The 22,687-nt window shown below is 40.8% G+C and overlaps 2 protein-coding genes across 2 annotated transcripts; one reads left to right on the forward strand and one right to left on the reverse strand.

The window, feature by feature from the left end:
• Nucleotides 1-201: 201 nt before the first annotated feature.
• On the forward strand, nucleotides 202-13,287 carry phyhiplb (phytanoyl-CoA 2-hydroxylase interacting protein-like b). Its single transcript, XM_030775763.1, has 5 exons — nucleotides 202-304; nucleotides 10,433-10,629; nucleotides 11,129-11,303; nucleotides 11,534-11,651; nucleotides 12,750-13,287. Exons 1-5 carry the CDS (start codon nucleotides 202-204, stop codon nucleotides 13,285-13,287), a joined length of 1,131 nt encoding a protein of 376 aa, XP_030631623.1.
• Nucleotides 13,288-15,309: 2,022 nt separating this feature from the next.
• fam13c (family with sequence similarity 13 member C) lies at nucleotides 15,310-21,661 on the reverse strand. Its single transcript, XM_030775858.1, has 10 exons — nucleotides 21,493-21,661; nucleotides 19,913-20,123; nucleotides 19,248-19,389; nucleotides 17,971-18,052; nucleotides 17,089-17,309; nucleotides 16,868-16,951; nucleotides 16,676-16,771; nucleotides 16,253-16,437; nucleotides 15,837-15,938; nucleotides 15,310-15,433 (listed from the first exon to the last, which is right to left on the reverse strand). Exons 1-10 carry the CDS (start codon nucleotides 21,659-21,661, stop codon nucleotides 15,310-15,312), a joined length of 1,416 nt encoding a protein of 471 aa, XP_030631718.1.
• Nucleotides 21,662-22,687: the final 1,026 nt, after the last annotated feature.

Here is a 22,687-nt window from a genome sequence, read left to right on the forward strand (position 1 = left end):
CGATGTCGCAGAGACACATCAGCAGTAGAGCCCATATACTGGCCATGTCGATCTGCTGACGCTACCTTCTCACTACTGAGAGAACCCGGAGAGGGGAGGGAAAGCGCACTGAGTAGAGTCTATATTCAAGGTGAAGTCCTGCGGCACAGCGAACGTAATTATATCAACTACTGGAATAACATTTAGGGATAGGTGAAAAAAATGGAGGTTCCACGCGTGGGACAAAGTATTAGCCCCACCAGTCCATGTGAGGATATGATTAAAAATCTCAGTCTGGAGGCGATTAAATTGTGTGACAGAGAAGGTAAGGAATTGTGAAACCGTGAACGGTGTGCATTGATCAGCTGTCATTTTCATGATTTTGTGGATGCTATAACAGAACTATGTTTCAAATCATCTTTAGGCATTTTCACAGTGAGCAAAATCAGACTCGGTGTTCGCACAATTTGCATGTTAGGTAATTGTTAGTTGTTCATAAAAATTCATTCCAGTTGTGATAGATTTTGTTTTCAATAAACTAGAGTAATTAACATCGGCGAAAGACACGATGTGTCTCATTTAAATGCACTGTTGCAGATCACATTAAGGAAAAAGGGTTTCTCTTCGTTTGCATCAGAAAATGATTTCATTGTTTCGCTTTCCATCCTGCGCTGTATTCAGCACCATGGACATAGACTGCAGCCGCGATGTAAGCGCACACCACCCGGCTTCTACTATTAAACCCTACCGTTTTCCGTGGTGACTGTGATAAAATAATAATAATAATTCATGCGGGCACGTCTTAAATCTTAATATATCTTAATAATTTTAGTAGATATAAATTGGTTCTTAACACAATTTTACAGTTTGCCGGTACAAATATTTCTAAACATTTGGAATTTGCGGATTTCTGTAATCTAAAAAATATACTGTAATGTATTATGTTTAGACCATCATTACCAAACTGATCATCTTGCACATGAGTCTATGCCGTGCTTTGGCTTTCCCCATGCGGCCATTTATTCCCTTTTCCTTGGCGATTTCTTCCAGGAACGGTATGACTTTGCAGAATATAGCAGGGAGCTGTGATCTTTTTCTTTCTTTCTTTCTTTCTTTCTTTCTTTCTTTCTTTCTTTCTTTCTTTCTTTCTTTGGTTTTTAGTGAAACAATCTGCTTGATGTTGCCTTGGCATGTCCCCTTGATATATTTTACCATGAACAACCGGCAAACTCTCGGGAAGGCTGTTGGTGCTCGTACCCAGAATAAAAGAAGATATTAAGATCCATGCCTTACGTTTTGAGTGGCTCAAAACCAGCACAACTTAAATCTGAACAAACAGCACGGTATCTTTTTTTGTTTTGTTTTTTGTTGTTGTTGAATGATCCACCATACGCAACATGCTGTGATCGCATTCTGCATTTTTTTTTTTTTTTTTTTGAGATATGGATTCGCTTGCTCCTGTAACTGAAGTTAAGAAGGGCATGTTCTATCTTGAAGCTGCATTTCTCAAAAGGCCTGCTTTATATTCCACACCAGAACCCTGTAGAAGAACCTGGAGTTCATTCAGCTATGTGGTGACAGGATAGAGAGAGGGAGAAAGAGAGAGAGAGAGAGAGAGAGAGAGAGAATACTGAGACAAGGAGAGTGTGTCTAAATGGTTTTGCTACTCTTCAAAAGGGAGATGTTCCTATACTGCTCTATGCAGGGAATGCCTTTAGAAACATATACATTTACTGTTTTATACAGTCTATTGTTCAGTGCTTTTCTCTGCATTTCTCTGTCATTTGCTCATGGTGCTTATCTCAGATCCACGCTGAAAGAAAACTGACATCATTTGGATATGAAAAATAAAAATGAGTCAGAAGGGTACATTCTGTTCAGTCCCAACTGTTCCCTGTGCGGAACGTCTCTCAGCACGACACACCACACCGATTAGCTCCTCTTTTCAAAGTCAGTCACTTGATCTGACATTTATTACCCCACACAGTAATGTATGTGTAAGTTGGGAGGACGGCACGTGTTCCTAACCCATTGTGTTTGCATATTTAGATGAGCATGTTATAGAGAGGGAGTTAACCCTTGGGAACGGCTATGAATGGGCAACCTATTGTGTGTGTGTGCTTTTGGAAGAGTGACAGTACCACTAGTGCTACTGCTACTACTACTGCTCTGAATGCGAAGCTCAGAGTGATGGGCCCAGCTGTGTGGGGACTGGGTCCAAGACAGGGCTTGCCATCTGCCAAGCCTCCATCACAGCAATATGAAAAGAACGATTTAGCACAAGCCATCAATTTACTAATTGTGCTCATGGAGCTCACAGCACTATGAGAAATAAACACAACCAAACAAATGCAATCTATAAGAACAAAAAGGCTTGGTTCATCATCGTTAGTCCATTCACCACCAAGCATGTTTTGTGTGAGGAGATATAGTGGTTGGAAGAGTATTTGCTGATTTTCCTGGGTTCTTTTGTTCTTCTCTTTGCTTTCTTAGTCCAGGCATAAGTTAAAAATGTGATAGTTTAGCCATTTGAACTGACTAGACTTCAGACAAAGAGGACCTACAGGTTAAGTTTCGGTCATGACACAAGATAAAATGTTACCGCGATTGAAGTACTGAACAAAGTCTCAGATCAAAGTCTTTTCAAAGACATGATGTAATAGTTTGAAAATGTTTGTGTTACACTGAAACACTTTGAAGTAAGAGGAAACATAAAATAAAGGCATAATGACGGTAAGGTAAGGAGCCAAACTCATAAACAAAGCAAATCTGGACACAACAATTTTGTTTACCTAATCTGAGATATAACAAGTGGTTACATAAGGACCTGGCTTTCTCGTGCTAAGCAGGAATGTTCTATCAGAAGCACAAAAAAATAGAGAAACTGTTTGAAGGGATAAATATGATACCAGAATTCATCTTCCTGATCGTCGTGTTATGTGCCATGTCAGAAATTGGCAGCGTCATTTCACATGCAGCTCATGTTGTTTTCTCTGTGCCAAAAAAGCAGGCTGTTTCATCGACACCACTCCTGCTCCCGTTACTTTATGTGAGGTTCAGCACGGTGTCTGAGAGAGAGAGAGAGACGCTGCGTCTTTTGCCTTTCGTCAGCTTTCTTTTCATTACTAACTGTTAGCACAACAGATTGATTAAAGCCAGAAAACATGTTTTTACATTCTCTTTGATAAGCACTGTGAAAAGTGTTTTGGTTCAAGAGCAGAATGTATATATTTACCATCGTTCCTCTGATAAGAGTTTGTATGCTGCAGTTCTAAACAGTTAAGTAGTAAACATGCGTTCGTATAATTTGGAATGTTAAATTGCGTCCAAATTGTCAACAAAATGTATGTACTAAAATAACACACCACTAACAAGAGGAAAGTAAGAGGGAACTGTTAAAATAACGTGATATGAATCATCACAGAACATTTACGTCATAGAACGCTTTTTTTTTTATGAGTAATTTTTTAATGGATGTTTATATAAATTTGTATTCCTTTATAATTCAGATGGAGACCTTTGTGTCCCTGAGACATGGGGTGCATATTGAATGAACATGCCTTTCAAAATGTAAGAGCTGGAAATAGTGGACCTTGGGAAACTGGATTAAATACAACCTTATGGCTTTCAAGAAGATGTCTGAACCATGTACATTCAGTCTCAGGAGTTTTAGACTTAATGCGCCTTTGGGAAAAACTTTGTATAATGCTGGGGACTTAGGATTTGGTTCCTTAAAGCTGCTCAGTAATATATGTTGAGAGTGATAGCACAGGTTCCTGTGTTAGTGCCTAGAGTAGGCATGAGAGGACTGTAATGATGGTAAAATGGTAAATCACACTGCCCAGGGATCTTTAGTTCAAATCCTCATAGCATGGGCCTTCACACACATTACACTGTTATGGAGATATGTGTACAAACTGGGCAGGTGGAACATAGAAGCAGCTTATTACATGTTTCACAGGACATGTGTTAGTCCACACCTTCCTGGATTAACACAGGAGTCATGCCACGGCAGAAACTGGCACAGGAAATTGCAAAAAGTAAGATCATCTTTTTGTCATTTATGAATCTATTAATTTTTGTCTTTCATAAATAAAACGAATCTGTTCTAACAGCATTAAATTACCATAAAAAGCAGTTAACATAAAAGGCAGCCATATCTTTTGAGCATTTAGGACAGGTTAGCTTTGACAGGTAGTTCAGGCAGTTGAGTAGATGTGTCAGAATAATGAGACTGCCCTGCTGTGTAGCCATATGCACCTGCAGTGCTAGTTCTTTGTGACCCCTGGTTCCTACACAAGCATGTCATGGAATGCTGACTGCAGACATAAGATGAACAGTGTGCTGAGGTAAAATGAATCCATCAAAAAGAAGAATAAAACCATTATTCTCACCTTATGTGATTCAGGTACCCAACGAAATTAGCACATTTAGCTATTAAACCCAGTTGGTGGAATACTTTACATTATCAACTCTGGTATTATCAGCAGCTACCATGTTAGAAACATACAAACTAAGGGACAATGTCTGTGATCTCATAATATAACTCTTCTATTTCTGACATTTTTTTCGTCGAAAATCTTCAAAAACTGTCTTTTTTCTTTCCTAAAGTTGCAAAGTTGTTATAAACATTCATGAAAACTTTCCTTAAAATGATGAAAAATAAAGCATGTGTCAGCACTCGGAGACAATCAGTCTCTTGTGGGAATGGTAATGCAGTATTTGAAGATGTAATGATATTCAAGGACGTCTGAAGCATTCATTAAGAGAGTTTTTTGGTTAATTACAGCGGCTTCAGATCACTTGATTCTCGACTGTGTTGAGTGAAAATGACTTTGCTCATCAGATTCAAGGCAGAATGATTTTTTTTTTCCACTGTAATTATAACCTCAGCCTCTCCAGTGTCACAATGTCCTTATCCAAGATCAAAGCTGCTGTCCTGCAAGGAATGTATGACATTCTGGTGCCTTCTATGACAGTCAGAGAAATAAATAAAGAGATAATACTAACCAAGGATGTCTGAGAAGACATTTTAGAAAAGCAATGCAGAACGATACCTTACCTCTGATACTCGGGTCTTGTGTGTTCAAAGATCCATTTGATTTCAAAACTTAGGTTTCATTGTGTGGATTTTGATACCATGATCTGGTATGATCTAACTCCTGTGCAGTTATTAGCAGTTGAATAGAAATAGATTTTCTCTTGAATCACTACAATAGAGTGGCTTTAAGGATGACATTCTATCCAACTTTGTTCTTTCCTGAATCATCACAGTCAAGAATGAAATGTGATTCTATTTTTAGGCCTGGGACTTGAGAGTTATGAAATTTTAATGTGTTGCCTCTGGCAGCAGAGTGGTACATTAATATCTGTACCCCAGAGATATTAGCTGCTGCCATTCCAACATCTGCACTAGGAGAGTGAGGGAAGAAATGTTATATAAACATAAAATCCTATGATGTCAAACAAAAAAAACAGGGTCATCAAAGGGTCATAAATTTTACGAAGGGGAGGACAAGTGTGCAGTGTACACAGAATAAGAATATGTCATCTGTGTTCTGAGATGACACTGAATCTTTGACGGGCCGTTTACTTGTTTTTTTAATACTTTATGAATAAATATGATATTAATGCTCCGTGTCTGTTCTGTTGCTGACAATATGACGCCCGTTGAACAATAATAATGTTGAAAGATTTATTTTCTCCTTAAATGGAATGTGCTTCCTGTTTAGTACCAAAAAAAAAAAAAATTATGCGCACGAGAATTGTTTTGTGCGCTGTGATGTTCCCAAAGTACCCTTCAGAGGGGGTGAGATAAGGATCCCCATTTTGTCTATTGGGATCATGTTTTGTATGAATTATTTTTCTCAGATGAATAGAACAAAGCACATCCTCTTGTTCTGCGCTTCATGCCGTTGGAAAGTTGGTCAGTGTGTCTTATAGTTCACACGTGGGTCCGTTGTGAATAGGATCCTTGTGAGGACATGAGGAGTGGCTCACTGAGAAGTGCTGTGAATGAAGATAGGCTTTGTTGATGCCCTTATATGCTCTGTCTGTTCTCTGTTGTGTGGTCTTGCATGTAGTGAAGCAAGTTTGTTTCAAATACAGAGGATTGTTTGAAAGGAAAAGGGTTTTTTTTAATTATTAGTATTATTCTTTGATATGCTTGAATTAGATTTGGTTGGTTGTGCTATAATATCTTTGAGGCAGCTCTCTTAACTAATGATGCTGATTAACATAGGTTGCAGAAATTGTAACCATGAAGTAGGATTTGTCAAGATTCCTTTCAGAGGAAAGTTGTACCTTTGTTACATTTGTTATCTGATAGAGTAGTGCTAATTATGTTGTATCAAGTTCATCCTTTGATAATATAATACTAGATTTCATGGTAAAAGCAGGGCCCATCAGATTAAAATAACTGCTAGCTAAAAAGATTACCAACACGTCAGCTAGAAACCTCTGGAAAATTCCTCTTATCTGATTGTCGTGCTCTCTCCAATGATGTCATTTTTTTTGGAAATGTGATAGAGGACGAGGCATTGTGATGTGACAGGATTTTTCTCCTCTTGCTAATGTGAGTTGTTTTAGGATTTGCAGACCAGGAGATTATCTTAGTGAAAAGCATGCCATTCTCTTCCCCCTTCCCCCAGCCTTCTCTCTCTCTCTCTCTCTCTCTCTCTCTCTCTCTGTCACTCTGTCTCTCTCTCTGTCACTCTGTCTCTCTTCCTGCTTTGCAATTTCTATGCGGGCGTGACCCAGTGTGACTGAGTCCAGTCCTGGCCGATGACATAATCTGAGCTCTTCCTGTGTGACTGTGCCAACAAGCATGTAAAACAAACTCTAAATCCCCGTAAGCCAATCGCCTGCAGCCTGTGTTCAATCCCACCAAGCTCTACAGGAGGCTGTTAGAACGTAGCGTCAGTGCTGCTAGGCAGGGCAGAACTATGTCCACTCTGTGCTATCACACTGGGCTGGATCCTGTGTCTGTTGTCTGAGAGAAGATTGCCTGAGAGGTTCATGATAGAGCGGCATTCTTTGAGCTGGTATGTGTTAAGTTAAAAGACTTTCTCTTTCATTGTAATCTCCTGCGAGATCAATCTCTTTCACTGTCAGTTGTTTCGTGTGCTGTGCCTTGAGGCAATGATTACTGAGAGAGAGAAAGATTGACTATAAGATACCAACACAGAGTAAGGGGGGAAAGATACAGAGATTATTCATATATAAAGACTTAAAGATAAATTACCAGATCAAATGCATTTTAACAACTGAACAGTGTGGCACAAATGAAATTAGAATTTTAGCTTCTAATTTCAGAGATTTATGCTTTATTTTGAAACTGTTGCAATAGAAAAACTCAGTGGCATATTATGTTTCTGTAAATGATTTAAACATAAAGATTACATGTATGGCACCATCATCTCATCAGAGACTTGTCAGTTGTAGTTCAGGAGGAATAAGAGAAGAAAGGAGAACTGGGGGTTTATTGAGCAATTCTGCAGTCAGATGAAGGTATAAAACATGGGCTCAGGTGGTATCTGTAATTAGTTTTTGTGTTTTGAACCAGTAGCTTTGAGCAAAATAAATGTAATAATTTTAAGACCCCCACCCTTGTTCTCTTTCTTTTTTTGCTGTGTCTCTAACAAATGCCCTTACAAGGAGAAAAGTCCAAAGTAGTTTTAGTGCTTGTGCCCACAATAATGCAACTTTGCATGTGGTTGTGAGTGAATCTGTAAAGAATATCGTCCAAAGTAAACAGTCAGAATGCACGATGACCTGATTGCTATGTGGTACAGGATTATGCCTTATGTCATCCAAATAATATTACATATCTAATGTTCATCCATGACTTATGCCACACATTCAACACCATTTATCCTAGTGAATTTAATTGACCTTTTCTTTTTAAGAAGCTGTCAAAACCAGATAACATGTTACATGTCCAAGACAGATTGTTACCTCTGTTGTCCACCATCACTAATGGAGTTTTATTAAGATCAAAGGATTGCAGTAATCACAGCCATTTGTGTATTAACTTTGAGATTATATGTTTTTTTTTCAGTGAATTTAAAATGTGCACATTTGCTTTTATGATCCTCTTTGGAGTCTGTTTTAAATTTGGCTTCTATTCATTGGATTTTCATTTGGAGAGATTTTATTCAGAGTTGCACTTGACTCACATCTAGCCTGACGTGTCCTTTGTAGCATTTTGCCTTGTGACAGCATTTTTGAGACTGATGCACTTCATACAGCTATGGAAACCATGTTCCTTCATCTTTCCTCATTGTTAGTGCGGTCTTGTCAGCACACCATGTGTGAGTGCTGCATTGTAATGGTATTGTGTTTGTACAGTAAGAAAATAGCTCAACTATTAATTCTCACTGCTCTGCTCTTTATTTCTTGTGATAGCATGATCTCTGTGACCCACAGCACAGAAGTCACTGGTCTGCAATTAGAAAGTAATAGTTGTGAAGGAACATTTCATACTTTCTAACTTCTATATGTGACCTCTCTTTTCTCTGAGCTGAGAAAATCAGGAGAAGATTGTTATAGTAAGTTCTTATCTACAATTCATTTGGAGAGGGAGCATCTGCTTTAGGAAAAATTATATGCTTGGTACTAAAGTAGATGTACACTTTTAAACTGGCCTGGAAACACGAAATGTTGTTAGCTGAACAGGTAATACAGCTGCTATGTGAGGAAACAGCTCCAGGTGCTAGAACAACATAATAAGTAAATAGAGTTTTTGCAGATCTTACTCTGTAACGCACTTTGTTATGTTCCAGAACAGGGGTTCTCAACCTTTTTCGACATGCCCCCGACCCCCCCTTTTGTGTACATTTGAACTTGCCCCCCTAGATCAGGGGTTTTCAACCTGTACCCCCCCTCCCCTTTTCACTGTACTTGCCGGTTTGCTCCTAAAAATCTTCTAATCTTGTGCCCACCTTGACAGGTGCTTGCGCCCCCCGCGGGGGTGGGGGTGGGGGGGGTGGGGGGGCATCTATTAGAAAATACAATTCCAAGAACAATGGATGTCTTCAACACCTTTCACAATTGAGCAATCATTTTCTTTTCTCAGTATTTCTCAGTGCCCTTGCTCAGTCTGTGGAATTCTTTATATCTTAACACCTCAAGCTCTCCCTCTAAAACATAGACATAGACTTGTTATCTCCTGTCTTTGTTCTGAAAGTACACACAAAGAAAACCTTTCAGCCTGAAACAGAGAGAGACACATCGCAGGAGTAGGAGAGCAAAAGCAACCCAGGCATGAAACATTCATCTGTTTCTCTACAATACCTGTCTTTAAGTTTGCATTTCAGGAAGAGAAACTCCCAACGATGCCTCACTCTTGGATCTCCTCCAAGCGATGAATGAATTCATTTCATCTCCATTCCTTCCTACTCTGTGCTTTCGCCTGGTGCTTTTGCTGACTACGCAAGTACTTCCAGAGCATTCCCCATGGTTCCCTCAGGCTCTCCCTTTCACCTCCCTCCATTTACAACCTCCTCCAGGCACCATGCTGAATAGACAGGGCCACCTCAGAGGCCAAGTACCGAAGAATGGGGAGAAGGGCTATGTATGGAGGCAGCTTGTCGGTACCTTTGGTTTATTTAACCTTGACTATGCCCCTTAGACACAGAATCTTTTTTGCGCAATGAATCCTTTTCTTGTGCATTGATTTTTTTTTTCTCTTAAGCGCTCGGTTTATACCTAATAGCTTGCCTATGGTCGTACACTGACATGAAAAGCTGGTGATTGCAATCAGAATTTTTTTGTTTTATGTTGTGTCAACATCACGTAAGATTTGGGCAAGTCTAGTTTAAGACTGGTTTGGCATAACAAAATTGAATGGCCAACTATTTTTCAAGATTTGCATTCCCATTCATAGGTTCAGCCAGTGTTTACAGGCTTTTGCACTCAATCAACCCTAAAGGCTGAGGTCACTAGCTATGGTAACACTATGTATCTACAAACAGCACTGCCTATTTCCTGTGAAATCATGCAGGGTCTGCGTTAATGGGGCGTGATGACCTGAATAACATGGAGCTCCCCTAACTCAGATTGATTATATTGGCAGCTTCGTTGATTTGAACTACAAATTTTTCTGTGCGCATTGCCATATAATATGCATTTGCTATGAAGCAGTAACTGAATTACTTCTGGCTGAAAACAAGTTTTTCCATGTTTTCATCCTGTACATTTGGAATAAGAGTATGAGGCTGAATGATTAATCAAAAATAATGAAATATAAATGAAACATGAAAAACATGAAAAAGTTATGAATGGACCCTAAAATACAGTATGCCAATGCAAGTAATATCCCATATTGATCATTAGTGTATTCGAGGATAATGTTGGTATTTTTTTTTAAAAAAAAGATTGTTGGCCCAATGCTAACCACTCTTGGTTGTTTCTTTCAGAGACTCACAGACCCCTCTCTCCCTCTTTCCAATAGGAAATAAATCCCAGGACAGCGGGATTGCCGAAATGGAGGAACTTCCTGTTCCTCGGCACATTCAAATCAGCAACATCACCTGCGACTCCTTTAAAATCTGCTGGGAAATGGACTCCAGAGCCAAGGAGCGCATCACACACTATTTCATTGACCTCAACAAGAAAGAGAACAAGAACTCTAACAAATTCAAACACAAGGTACGCATCGCTTGTTAAGAGGACATAGATGACAGTGGAAGGTGCTTTTTGCAGTCAGCGTCTCGGCGTCTTCATTAATGGAAGGGAACACGGATAATTTAATGTTCTTTGACATTTCCTTGTGTCGCTTTTTATACATTGCTCTTGCCAAGAACTGCGCGACGTCATAAACTGAGTAATTGGTCATATATTGTAGGACAGCTCACAGTAATAAAGTGAGTCAGTTTTGTTACCGTTGTTGCGGTCTTCTCACTACAAATGGTTAGAAAGATTCATGCACAGATAAAATTACATGAGGCGTTGCGCTCTGTATTTTTGGCCCTGTTAGCACATGTATAAACGCAAATTCAACAATGTGACCAGCAGTCCGGTAGGATTACGGGATGTGCGGACAATTATTTTCCCTCCTGACCAGTCTTTTTCATACACATAGTCTCACATACTCAGCAGTCTAGGGAATGTGCAATAGTTTTTCAACCATCCCTTCTGTCTTCCCCAGGATGTTCCGACAAAACTGGTGGCCAAAGCGGTGCCCTTGCCAATGACGGTCCGAGGCCACTGGTTCCTGAGTCCACGCACTGAGTATACTGTAGCTGTGCAGACAGCATCCAAACAGGGCGATGGAGACTATGCAGTGTCTGAATGGAGTGAGATCATCGAGTTCTGCACAGCAGGTATGACTGAGTCTTGGCACATTCACACACACACACACACACACACACACACACACACACACACACACACACACACACACACAGACATAAGCTCTGACTCATACACTCACAGAGATGTGCATAGTGTAAACGTGCTGTATGCTGTAATATTGTAAGGAACAAGGTCCAGTTTAAAAAGAGCATCTGTAGGTTGTGTGATTATATAGTAACCCACTTCTCCTGTTTTCCAGATTACTCTGCTGTCCATCTTACACAGTTACTGGAGAAAGCTGAAGTGATTGCTGGCAGAATGCTGAGGTTCTCAGTGTTCTATCGCAACCAACACAAAGAATACTTTGATCATGCCCGGTATGTGACTCCAATTAACAGACGAAGAGTGATTATTGGCTTAACAAATGACCCGTCGTTGATATTACACGAATGATGTCATTGCTTTATTTAGGGCACCCAACTCTGAGTATAGTAAATAAAGAAAGAAACACAGCTTTACTCTTTTGTTTCGTTATTCATTTATCTTCTAAGGCTTTCACTGTTTTTTTTTCCTTTTCTCTTTTCGTTTTTTTATCCAGCAGCACATATCCATCAGAGTACCTTATTAGTAAAACATAAAGGCAGCTCTCATAGTGTTGTCTGAGTGGGTGTTCAAGCCCCTACTGAAAAGCCACAGTTCCCCTTGGGCTAATATAAGGACTTTGACATTTATTGAATGGGAAAGTCTGAATAATTCTTGAGTCAGAGAAGGGTAAGCAAACAAGGTTTAAACAAAAGCAGATTTCTCTGGTTTGTTTTGAGTTTTAGATGGGTATTTATTCCCACAGACACATCTGTTCAGCTTTTGACAGAAATTTATTGTCAGAAATACTTTTAAAGCATTGCTGAGCTGGAGTTAATGAACACTCAGCGGACAGGCTATATATTTGCAAGCTGCTGCAGGCTGCTGCAAGATAAATTTGGATATGATGTGAAATGTGCAAAATCATAATGGAATTATATTAAATTCATTTGTTGTCCATTAAAGGTCCTCTCTGAGAGATTGCGATAGTGCAAACTTGTAGATGAGTGACAGGTAGATATGAAAGAGCCTGTTGCTTTTCTCTTTCTTTTTTTCTTTCTTTCTTTCTTTCTTTCAAGCATGTTATCACCACAGCTTCACAGCTTCTCTGTCTAAACAAGCACTATTTATAGACTGACTATTTTTATGTTAGATGCTTTTTCTCAACTCATTGCTAAAAATATAAATGCTGTTATTTCTTTTTTTTGTCTGAGTAACTCAATAATTATCTCTTACCAAAGAGAGGGGGAGAGAGACAAATGGTGCATCCAAACACATTTACTTTAATTAAACACTCATCTAATTTCTTTTTGGAAGGCAAATATCAGGTTTAAAAGATGCTTTTCAGTTATGCAGTATTAAAACAGTGCTCTATTATGTACTCCTCTTTTCAGGGAGAATCAAGGCAACATGATGCTACCATCTGTTAAGGACAACAGTGGGAGTCATGGCTCGCCCATCAGTGGCAAACTGGAGGGCATATTCTTCAGCTGCAACACCGAATTTAACACTGGCAAACCCCCACAAGACTCCCCATATGGCCGCTACCGCTTCACAATCCCTGCGGAGGCACTGTTCAACAAAAAGACAAACCTGTACTTTGGGGACTTTTACTGCATGTACACTGCGTACCATTACGTCATCCTGGTCCTGGCTCTAGAGGGCTCAAAAGGAGATGAGTTCTGCAAGCAGCGACTGCCAGCATTGGACATCTCCAATAACCGATTTCTGACCTGCGTGGAGGATGAGGACGGCCAGCTGGTTTTCCACCATGCACAGGACCTCATTCTGGAGGTCATCTACACTGACCCTGTGGACCTCAACCTGGGCACGGTGGCCGAGATCAGCGGCCACCAGCTCATGAGCCTGTCGACAGTCAACGCCAAGAAAGACCCCAGCTGCAAGACCTGCAATATCAGCGTGGGACGCTAACCTGACATGTGCACCATCCTTTCTCCAGCTCTTCTGTCTGGAGAACTAGACCACACAACTCTTCATTCTAACATCTTCAACATTTCCTTAGGGGTCTGAAAGACTCTTCCACAAGCATGCGTTCACAGCTTTTTACCAAACACTGCTTTTTTTTTTTTCTCCTTTGACCAATCACGCTCCTATTCTTCTATTTCTATATCTTCTATGTAAGGGAAATATCCAAACAATGACAGCTCATGTTTAAGCAGTACTGACTGGGAACCCCCAGTGGACGTTCCTCCTACAGTATAACTGTAATATAACACTTTGCCAAAGGTAACAACAACAGAAAAAAACATTCAGATTTCGCTGCTACAGAAATGCAACTTCAAAGAGGTATTATAGATGTGCATTGGTGATATCTGGTGATTAATGTAGTTACTGGATAACTCAATCAACAAAGAAGCTTACACCTGCAGCATGATTATAATCCGGAAATATTTGACATTAGCACTTCCTTACTGATGTTCTACACTGTTCCCTTTTATTTATTCTAACAGACATCGCACAACATATTGTGTTTGAGACGTAATAAAGGTAACAAGAAAAGATATAGAAAAATATTTATTTTTTACCAATGTATAGAAAATGGACTGAACCAGAAGGGCACAATACCAAGGACTTCGATCAATGCAAAGAACAGATTCACAGTGTAGCAAAAAGTCAACAAAAAAAAAAATCATACATTCTGTACAAACACTTGCAGAACTAACATGCTCTAATGCTAGTGTTAAAAGCTTAGCTTGTCATTGTGGATGTAAACATCAAGTCCGACTCGGGTTGTGGCATACATGACACATAATACACATTTGATAGTAGCACAGATCAACAGTTCACGCTGGTTTTGCATGCAGAGACACTAAATAAAATGGTACAAGTTCATCGTAGCTGTCAGGGAGAAAGAGAGAAATATTGACTGTTCAAATCTTAGGTGAAGGTACTTGAGCAGAATTGCACTTAACAGAGAGCGCTATTTCTGGTGTCCCAAGCATATCTCCTGTTTTAGACTACAGTATTGTTTCATAACTCATAGCATCTAATGTTGGACAGTACTTTATGTGACATTTTGTCACACCTGTGCATAAAATTCCTGTAGTTTTGTCTCCTGTGAAAGGGACCAATAACAACCTGTGTAAGCTAGACAACAAGGATTGGTTGAGTTGGGCGAGATTCCTGAAAATGCACCATTTTGCATTTGTCACTCTTGATTTGGCTACGTTCATTTATTTTACAGCTGAACATTGCTCTGTGTTTCCACTATACCATCTGACAATATTATGACTTTACTTGTCATGATAAAAACTATAGATATGAAAAATGAATACAGGAAAAAAAAATGGTTTTATTAATACCATTAACATATATGTCCAATTACAATTGCCATGGCCCTTTAATTCAGTGTAAACTCCACCTGTAATGTTTGCATAAACTTTCATGTTTAATTTCTGGTACTACTGATTTCATTTCTGCAGAATTTGCATAAGATTTGGTGCTTCATAATGTTGCTGACCCCTCTCTATCAAAATTAACATTTGGCATTAGCATGCATCAGGCCATCGTGTTTCTAATTGTTTCTAACTGGCTTAACCAGTTCTGAAAACAACTGAGAAAAATTGCATATGGTTTAAGCTTTGGTGAAAAAAAAAAAAAATCTTTTTAAGATAAAGTGCCGTATTACATTTATGGAGGTAATATCTTTTTTTTTTTTTGTGAAACACCAATCATTTCAGAAACAACCTCCGTTTCATTCTAAATGACGTGTCCATAGACACCATACTAACACAATATGGAAAACTGTGTTTTTATCATTGCCAGCAAAAGGCCTTTGCTTAGCATCAGTCCAACCCACTTTGTGGAATTTATAGTATGGTCAACTCAAATAATCAATAATAAAGTGCATTTGCAGTGTCATTATGGTACAAACATATATGTCAGATATAAAATCATCTTTTGGTCCAAAGGCAGGCATGGAGCATCTCTCTCTCAGATTGTCTGTGTGGTTTCCTGTTTGGTGAGCAAGACCTCAAGTAAGCGAAGTTTAGCTTTGAGGCTTTTATACTCTTGGTACTCCTCTGCCATGGGAATGCGGTCATCCTTTTGTGGGGCCCTTGTGTGATTTAAGGAATAAAGAAGAAGAATGTTGGTTTGTGACACATGTGACACTAATTAAGCACTGACATTAGCCGTTGAGACATGCATTTAACCCTTGTGTTGCCTTACAGAACTAGTTTTGTACATCAGTGAATAATGGAAAATAATGTATTTTATTTTCAATTATACATGAGGTAAAAAAAAAAAAAAATGTGTACAGAATCATTGTATTTTTGCTGTTCTCTCTATCCCATTCCATTATTTTGTGTGCATTGCTAAGTAGATGTGCATTAAGCCCATGCTAAAATACTTTGTGAATGTTTTGTCTTTTCTTTCCTCCTATTCCTGTTTAAAAGCCAAACATAACAAAAATATATATTAAAATATGATGTCACAGAACAGTCTCCGTTGAATCTTACCTTCCCATTTGTTTGAAGAACTGCTCTTCAAATTCTCTGATGGCCTTTCTCCTTCTCTTCTTCTCTGCCCGTGCTTCCCGAAGACACTCCAGCAGCTCAGACCTGCCACAGGTATTACATGACTAAATAAAAACTTTGGTTTTTTTTCCAACCCAAAGCACATCTCTCAAAAACTTTACATTTCCTTATGGACTGAACCGTGTTAAATAGCAGTTAGCATTTTTTTTTTTTTAATCGTTACAGATATTGCCACTAACTAAATCTTTGGTTCCTTTTATTGACTTTTGACTTGAGACATACATACACAAGAAATGGGTCGCTAACTTATGTTAGTTTCTTCAGTTTCTTTCTTCAGTAGTCTAGTTGGGTGACACTTTATAGTCGGATTAACTAGATAAAAAGTTAGACCGTGGTACCTGGAGGCCTCGTGGAGGTTCGACATGTTGACAACTGGCTGTCTCACTGCTTTGACCTCATCCAGCGGTGAGACAAATGCTGGGTCACTGTCACCCTCCTCATCAGCGGACGCAGGTCTCACTGCTCGGCAAGGTGGCAGGGGTCTGTGCTGCACGCCATCTTCATCCGACCCTTCCTCTTCCTCCTGCAATGCACAGAGAGGACAAGCTTACCATACAAAAGTCCCTTTTGTCATTACCCAATCTCTGAGTTAAAAAAAAACTGTACAATAGAGCTATAAAATAGAGTAAAATAGAGGGAAATGTGTAACTTTATGTTACATGACAGTCAAATATGCAGTTTCAGGGGATCATTCACGAAAGGAAAGCTTAGATTGTCTTGAACTTAGTGTGTAACAGTGATACTGTCAAAGGAAAGCTTACTATGGTCGTTATGGTGGGAGTGGTACACAGTAGGTGCTTGACCATTTGGTATCTGTCATAAAGAGGTTTTACCAGGTTCCTCTCCTGCTTTGTGCCCTGTGAGAGACGTGAGGTCAGCACATGAAAGAATCAAAACTACATCAAATCAGCCATGACCTTCTTTAAGAACAATGCACCAGGTAAAGATCTTACTGGACGTCCATGCAAGCTCTCGAAATACAGAAGACATTTCTGTAGCGTTATCTTCTCCAAGGCCATCTGTCTTTGGGTCATCTCCTGTGGGCCACAGAGCACAGTTTGTGTGAGTGTTAATCACCTCATGCAAAGCAAACCATGGTCCACCAGTACACACACACAGTAGGGGGACGCTGATACCACTGACAGGAACAGAATGTGAGCACAGATGGCTTTACCTTCATGTTGTCTGGGAGGCCGAGCGCTTGACGTTTTTCTCTAAGTCTCCTCAAGAGCGTTTCTACTGTCTCCTCCAGAGAAGGCTTGTGCTGCTGCTGCTGCTGCTGCTGTTGCTGCTGCTCTGTCGCCTCCTGCAGGCCGTTTGTGTACCTGCAGATCTCTGTATGCTCACTGCTCTCCTGGCTTCTCAGTTCCTCTACTGACTGTCTCAGTTTCAGATCTGGTGGCAACAGAACAACAGAACAGACCATTAATAGACAGAAATTACAGGGATGTACTCACCAACAACACTTACTTGTGATTTGTGTAAAAAGAAAAAAAAAAAAAAAGAACATTTCTGTATAAATGGCTAAACATGTACTAGCTGTCAGTGATGGGTTTACGACATTTACTTTCCTATGATACACTTAGCCTTATTACTAGGAATAGCAGAAGACAGGCCCAAAACCAATTAATTTTACTATTTCAACATTTTGTTAGAGTTTTGCTACAGATTTGTTTGTTACGGATTTACATACCAGAGTAGATGACACAATGCCTGGGCGGAATGTCTTGTTTATATTTGTCGATTGTAACTCATTGTTTGTGAATGCGTAATTCAGTACTACAACACGTAGAACTCACGCCGCACTGTGTCAAGCATCCATGAAAGCCTCTGAGTACATCACTCTATAGTCTGTTTCTCTCTGTTGAGTCTGTGAATGCCTCATTGTGGTTTTGTCAGCAAACACTTCACTGTGTTAAGTCTATGTAAGCACTATGTTGCACTGAGAGTGCGTGTGTGTGTGTGTGCGTGTGTCCGTGTGTGCGTGTGTGTGTGTGTGTTTATCTGTTGTTGATATACTATGTATGAGATTAAGAGACTTTCCAAATTCTCTTACCTTTGAGCTGCTTACGGGACTTGGCCAGCTCACTCATCAGTCTGAACATCTCTGGGTTAGCTGACTTGTCGTTGTGTGAGGGCTTAGGGAGACAAGAGACAACAATAAGTACATTATACCCCTCACTGTTCACCTCTTATTTCCATTGCCACTTTTGGTTATTGTGACTGAGTTTAAATGAGCAGCTGGACAAAATGATGAGAGACCTGCATTTAAAGTGTGCATTTATGAATCACTCTGCTGGTCATTTCTGCGCTTGTTTTTTATATTTTGTTGCTAGGTGACTGTTGCTAACGTACTGCTTGCTGGCTTGAAGTGTTTTCACCTGTAGTCAGTGGATGAGTGGCTTCTCCTGGGTGAGTCCAGATAAGAAGGGACATCTCAACAAAGGAGAGTAAATTGCTGTTTTAGTTTATGGCTGATTGGGGAGGCTTTAGACCCGACTTTTTTGTGGTTCTGTTTTTGTTTCTCTCCATTTTAGTGTTTGTTCGTTTGTTTTTCATTTCATTTTCACTGTTTTTTCTGTTTTGTTTTGTTTTTTGGTCTCAGTTTACAGCCTGGTGTTGCTCAGTGTTTGTTACTTATGCTTTAATTTTTGCTTGGCTTATGTTTGTGACAAATTCAGTCTTTTTTGTTTCACATTTCTGTTTTTTTTGTTTTTGTTTTGTTTCTTTGCTAGCTTTTCATTTGTCATATCCCATGGTTAGTCTCACATTCACAGAAGATTAGCTGATGAAATAACAGCTGATTTGGACAAAACTTAAATATTGCTCTCAAATGTTATTCTTCATTTCATACACAAATTGTATCTGCGTTTAGGGCTGATCTACATAGAGAACAACTTCCATCTCGTTCGACACAGACATCAGTCTGATAAACAGTTGTGGAGATTGAGTGGACCAGCAGAGGGGGCAATGGAACTGGAGTGCTGACTGGCTGAATGCCTGTCTGGCTGGTTGTAGTTATGCCTGGGCTCTCTCCGCAGTTCAGGAAAGTTTAATTAGGTTTCCTGATAACAGGACAGAGCCAGTCCGAACCTGTTCTCAAAGCACTTAGTGTGGGAAAAATGAGCATAACAGTGATAACTGTCAAACAAAAGGAAATGAACATTTCCTCATGCCTCTGTTTTCCCCAATACATCCTCGATTTTGTGCTGAACTTTAAAACTTGAACTCTGAACTTCAAAGCATGACTTGAAAAAAGTATAAACCTTGCAACATTTCTTTGAAAGTTGCTGCTGTCAGCTCTGATCCTGTTTCATCTTGTCATTCTGATACCTTGTAGTTCATTTCCTGTTCAAAGCGTTCTTCAAACTTGCGGATCTTCCTTTTGAGGGTCTGAATGTGTTTAGTGAGCAGTGGGATGGTGGGAGGATCTTTAACATCTTCAAGATCAGCGGTCCTGGCAGTACCACGAGCCCTGAGAGAGATCAAACCAGTTACAACAGAACTACTCACAGACACGGATTAAAAAGCACGCACACACGCACACACACGCGCGTGCGCGCACACACGAATGCTCACACACACCCATCACACACACACACATACACACAAATCTCAGATGCATATATAGCTTGTTTCTTGCAGAAGCATTAGACCTGTCCAAGGAAGATTTAAGGATATTTTTTTCTGAATAGAGAATCTTCATTTGAAGTTAAGTCCAAGATCGATTTTAATCTTTGCTGGGAAACAATTCCATGAATGTGTGGTTACATGTAATGAATGCACTGTCTGTACATGCATAGATGGTGTTTATAGTATAAGCAACAGACATTTTTATGATAATATCACTAACTGTTAAAATTCAATGAAAGGAAACTTTATCAAAGTCAAAGAGACTTTGTTACTGTTTTTTGCTGGATATGTCCTCCGGGTTAACTGTCAAATCAGTTTTCTACACATGCGGTTCTGGGTGAGAATGTGGGTAAGTCTGTGCTCACATGATGAGATGCTGAGAGCAGGGTGGTGATGGAGCTGCCTCTGGGTCCATGTTAAAGCGTTGACTCTGACTAAGGCTGGGGCACCGTGGTGATGGGAGGGGACTGTTGTCATCAGTGATGTAGTGAATGAGACGACTGGGTCCAGGGCTCTGCTGAGGCTCACTGTTACTCTCTCCCTCTGCCTGAGGTGTCTTAAGAACTGGCTTGCAGTCTGTTCAACACACACACACACACACACACACACACACACACACACACACACACACACACACACACAAACTCAAACGTAAGCTTTGCACAGACTTGTACAAGACTGCAACATCCACAGAATATTGGTCTGTCTGTTTCTGTTACTACATGAACAATATATATTTGCAAGCAATGGAGAGAGTTTATAACAATTTCAGTGTGTTCTTTTGGAATTTGTTTTGTTCCTCCTTTTCAAACTCCACGACATCACAGAGCGAGTTTCAAAGCTTTTTGTCTTTGAGAGTTTGGTAAACCTTCACAATCTGAAGGCTCGTCTGTCTGTTGAAAACAGGTTAGTTATTCGGTTTCGATTCAGAGGACAGTGTAAACACGTAAAAACCTAAGAATGAGACTGCAGTAATTCCAAAAAGAGGAGAGAGATATGTCCTGAACACAACCAAATGAAATTTGATTATTTATTCAAATCAGCATTGAAAATCACACCCTGTGGAAGTCACGGGTCGACATTAATCTGTGATGCACCTGTAGCAACCAGCATACTCACTGACCTGACCTCTCTAGTGGCAGCCAAAACAAAAAGAAAACTCCAGAGACATTGAGTAAAGTCAGGTGCTGATTCACCCTTAGCCTACTGCAAGAGAGGGGGGTGGAGGACAGTACAAAACAAGTTGTGCAAACACCACAGAGGGGAACAATTCCCAGGAGTGTCTGAGCTCAACAAGTTGTCAACGTAGGGTTTGTATTTATAAGGTTTAAAGAGGAAAGAAGAGAGAGAGGGAGAGAGAGAGAGAGAGAGAGAGAGAGAGAGAGAGTGTGTTAAAACTGAAAAAAGAATGTGTTTGTATATATGTGTGTGTGTGTGTGTGTGTGAGAGAGAGAGAGAGAGAGAGAGAGAGTCGTGCTGTGAGGAAGAGCAGGCAGTCTGAATTCCACTCCAACACTGTGTTATTAATAGCTGCCAGTGTGAAGTGGCACCAGTAATGGCTCAATATGTGCCAAAGAAATGAGAAAAACAAAAACAGATGACAACGCCATTCTATGCAGTCTGATCTCAAACATATTTCAGAAAGAACGAGCCAAAAAAAAAAACCCCACATCAAACCCTCCATTCACAGCACTTAATGCATTCACCAATGAACAAATATCAAAACATAACAAATAACCTGGACCTTTAAAATCCACTGCCAAGAAATATGTATTCAACCACTCTGTAATTCACCATCCTACTCTTCAGCATGCTTTGAGTCACACTGAACATGTCACGTAAGAAACCTGCATCATTATGAAAGCTTGAACTGAGCAGCGGCAGCAGACAGAGATGCTACAGTGAAGATGGTTGTCAAGGCACACGCTAGAGCAAGCTCTCTCACCTGGGAGTATGTTCTGCTCATCCTGGCTGTTGCATGAGAGAGGCGGGCTGTCTTCCTTGGATCCCAGGCTGGGTGCAGTGTCTTCAGGGGAAGGCCCCTGTGAGGGGCTGGAGTCCTCTTCCAGAGCCTGCAGTTTGAGCAGAGAGCTCTGCAGACAGAAGCAGAACATGCTGCTTTCAGTGTCGCACAAGCGGAGAAAGAGTGCGAGAGAGAGAGAGAGAGAGAGAGAGAGAGAGAAAGAGAGAGAGAGGGAGCGGGAGAGAGGCAGAGAGAGAGAGAGCGAGAGCGAGAGAGAGAGAGAGAGAGAGAGAAAGACAGAGGGAGAGGGGGAATCGTAGAGGATGAGGGACAGTCGTCCGCTGCCCTGTTACGCTGATGGATGGAGGGATGGATCCGTTGTAATCTTCTCACACGCTGCTCAGTTCTCTCTCTCCATTCGTTCAGCGTAAGGGTGTGTGTTTGGGAGCGCGCGTGAGTCTATGTGTGTGCTCGTTTCAGCACGTCTTTTCTGCTGCAGCAGCCCCCTTCCCTCGTATGGATTATTCATGCCACTCTTGTAGTGGCGGAAATCAAGGGTGGGGGCGGTTGGGGTTGCGGGGGGCGGGGGGGGGGGGGGGGGGTCCGTGTGGCGTCAGCAGGCTTTTTGCTGGTTTTCTGTGAGACTTCATCATCTGATAGGGGGACAGGTGGAACAGGGGGAGGGCTGAAGCGTGTAGAAGACACGCAAAGAAACGAGGAGGGGGGGGGGGGGGGGGGGGGGGGGGGGGGGGGGGGGTCTGCTGCTGTTCTTGAGGTTTTTCCCGCATCTGGACGTTGGGGGTGGGGGGGGGGTGTGGTTAGGGTTTCATTCAGGATACTGACATCATGAAATGGCTAAGACTCAGCCCCTCCCAGTTCTGCTACTCCATTCATAAAAAAAGAAATCACGACAAACAAAAGCAGCGGCTAACGGGCAGAGAGAGAGAAGCGCTGCCCCCCCCCCCCCCTTATATGTGTCCTCCATCTCTGAACACACAAACATTCACGTGCACATGCGGAGACATCCACAAAGTGCACCTTAAATAGAACACGCCTCAGTGTTTTCCTTTCTCTTTTGTCCCCCCCCCCCCCCCCCCCCCCCCCCCCCCCCCCCCGTGTGATGCTGCTGTTCTCTCTTCTATCTCCTTCCTTCTCCTATTCTCTCTTTTTTTTCCCC

The sequence above is a fragment of the Chanos chanos genome, chromosome 5 (assembly GCF_902362185.1).
Source record: "Chanos chanos chromosome 5, fChaCha1.1, whole genome shotgun sequence".
NCBI lineage: Eukaryota > Metazoa > Chordata > Actinopteri > Gonorynchiformes > Chanidae > Chanos > Chanos chanos.

What these genes read in the sequence shown, in the direction of transcription:
- fam13c (XM_030775858.1), bottom strand. Translation starts at nt 21,661, where the DNA reads ATGTTCTGCTTCTGTCTGCAGAGCTCTCTGCTCAAACTGCAGGCTCTG. An exon ending in AACAGGAAATGAACTACAAG is followed by an intron (nt 18,053 to 19,247) that starts GTATCAGAATGA and finishes TGTCTCCCTAAG; the next exon opens with CCCTCACACAACGACAAGTC. An exon ending in CTCCCACCATAACGACCATA is followed by an intron (nt 16,438 to 16,675) that starts GTAAGCTTTCCT and finishes TGTGCATTGCAG; the next exon opens with GAGGAAGAGGAAGGGTCGGA.
- phyhiplb (XM_030775763.1), top strand. Translation starts at nt 202, where the DNA reads ATGGAGGTTCCACGCGTGGGACAAAGTATTAGCCCCACCAGTCCATGT. An exon ending in CTAACAAATTCAAACACAAG is followed by an intron (nt 10,630 to 11,128) that starts GTACGCATCGCT and finishes TGTCTTCCCCAG; the next exon opens with GATGTTCCGACAAAACTGGT. An exon ending in GAATACTTTGATCATGCCCG is followed by an intron (nt 11,652 to 12,749) that starts GTATGTGACTCC and finishes TCCTCTTTTCAG; the next exon opens with GGAGAATCAAGGCAACATGA.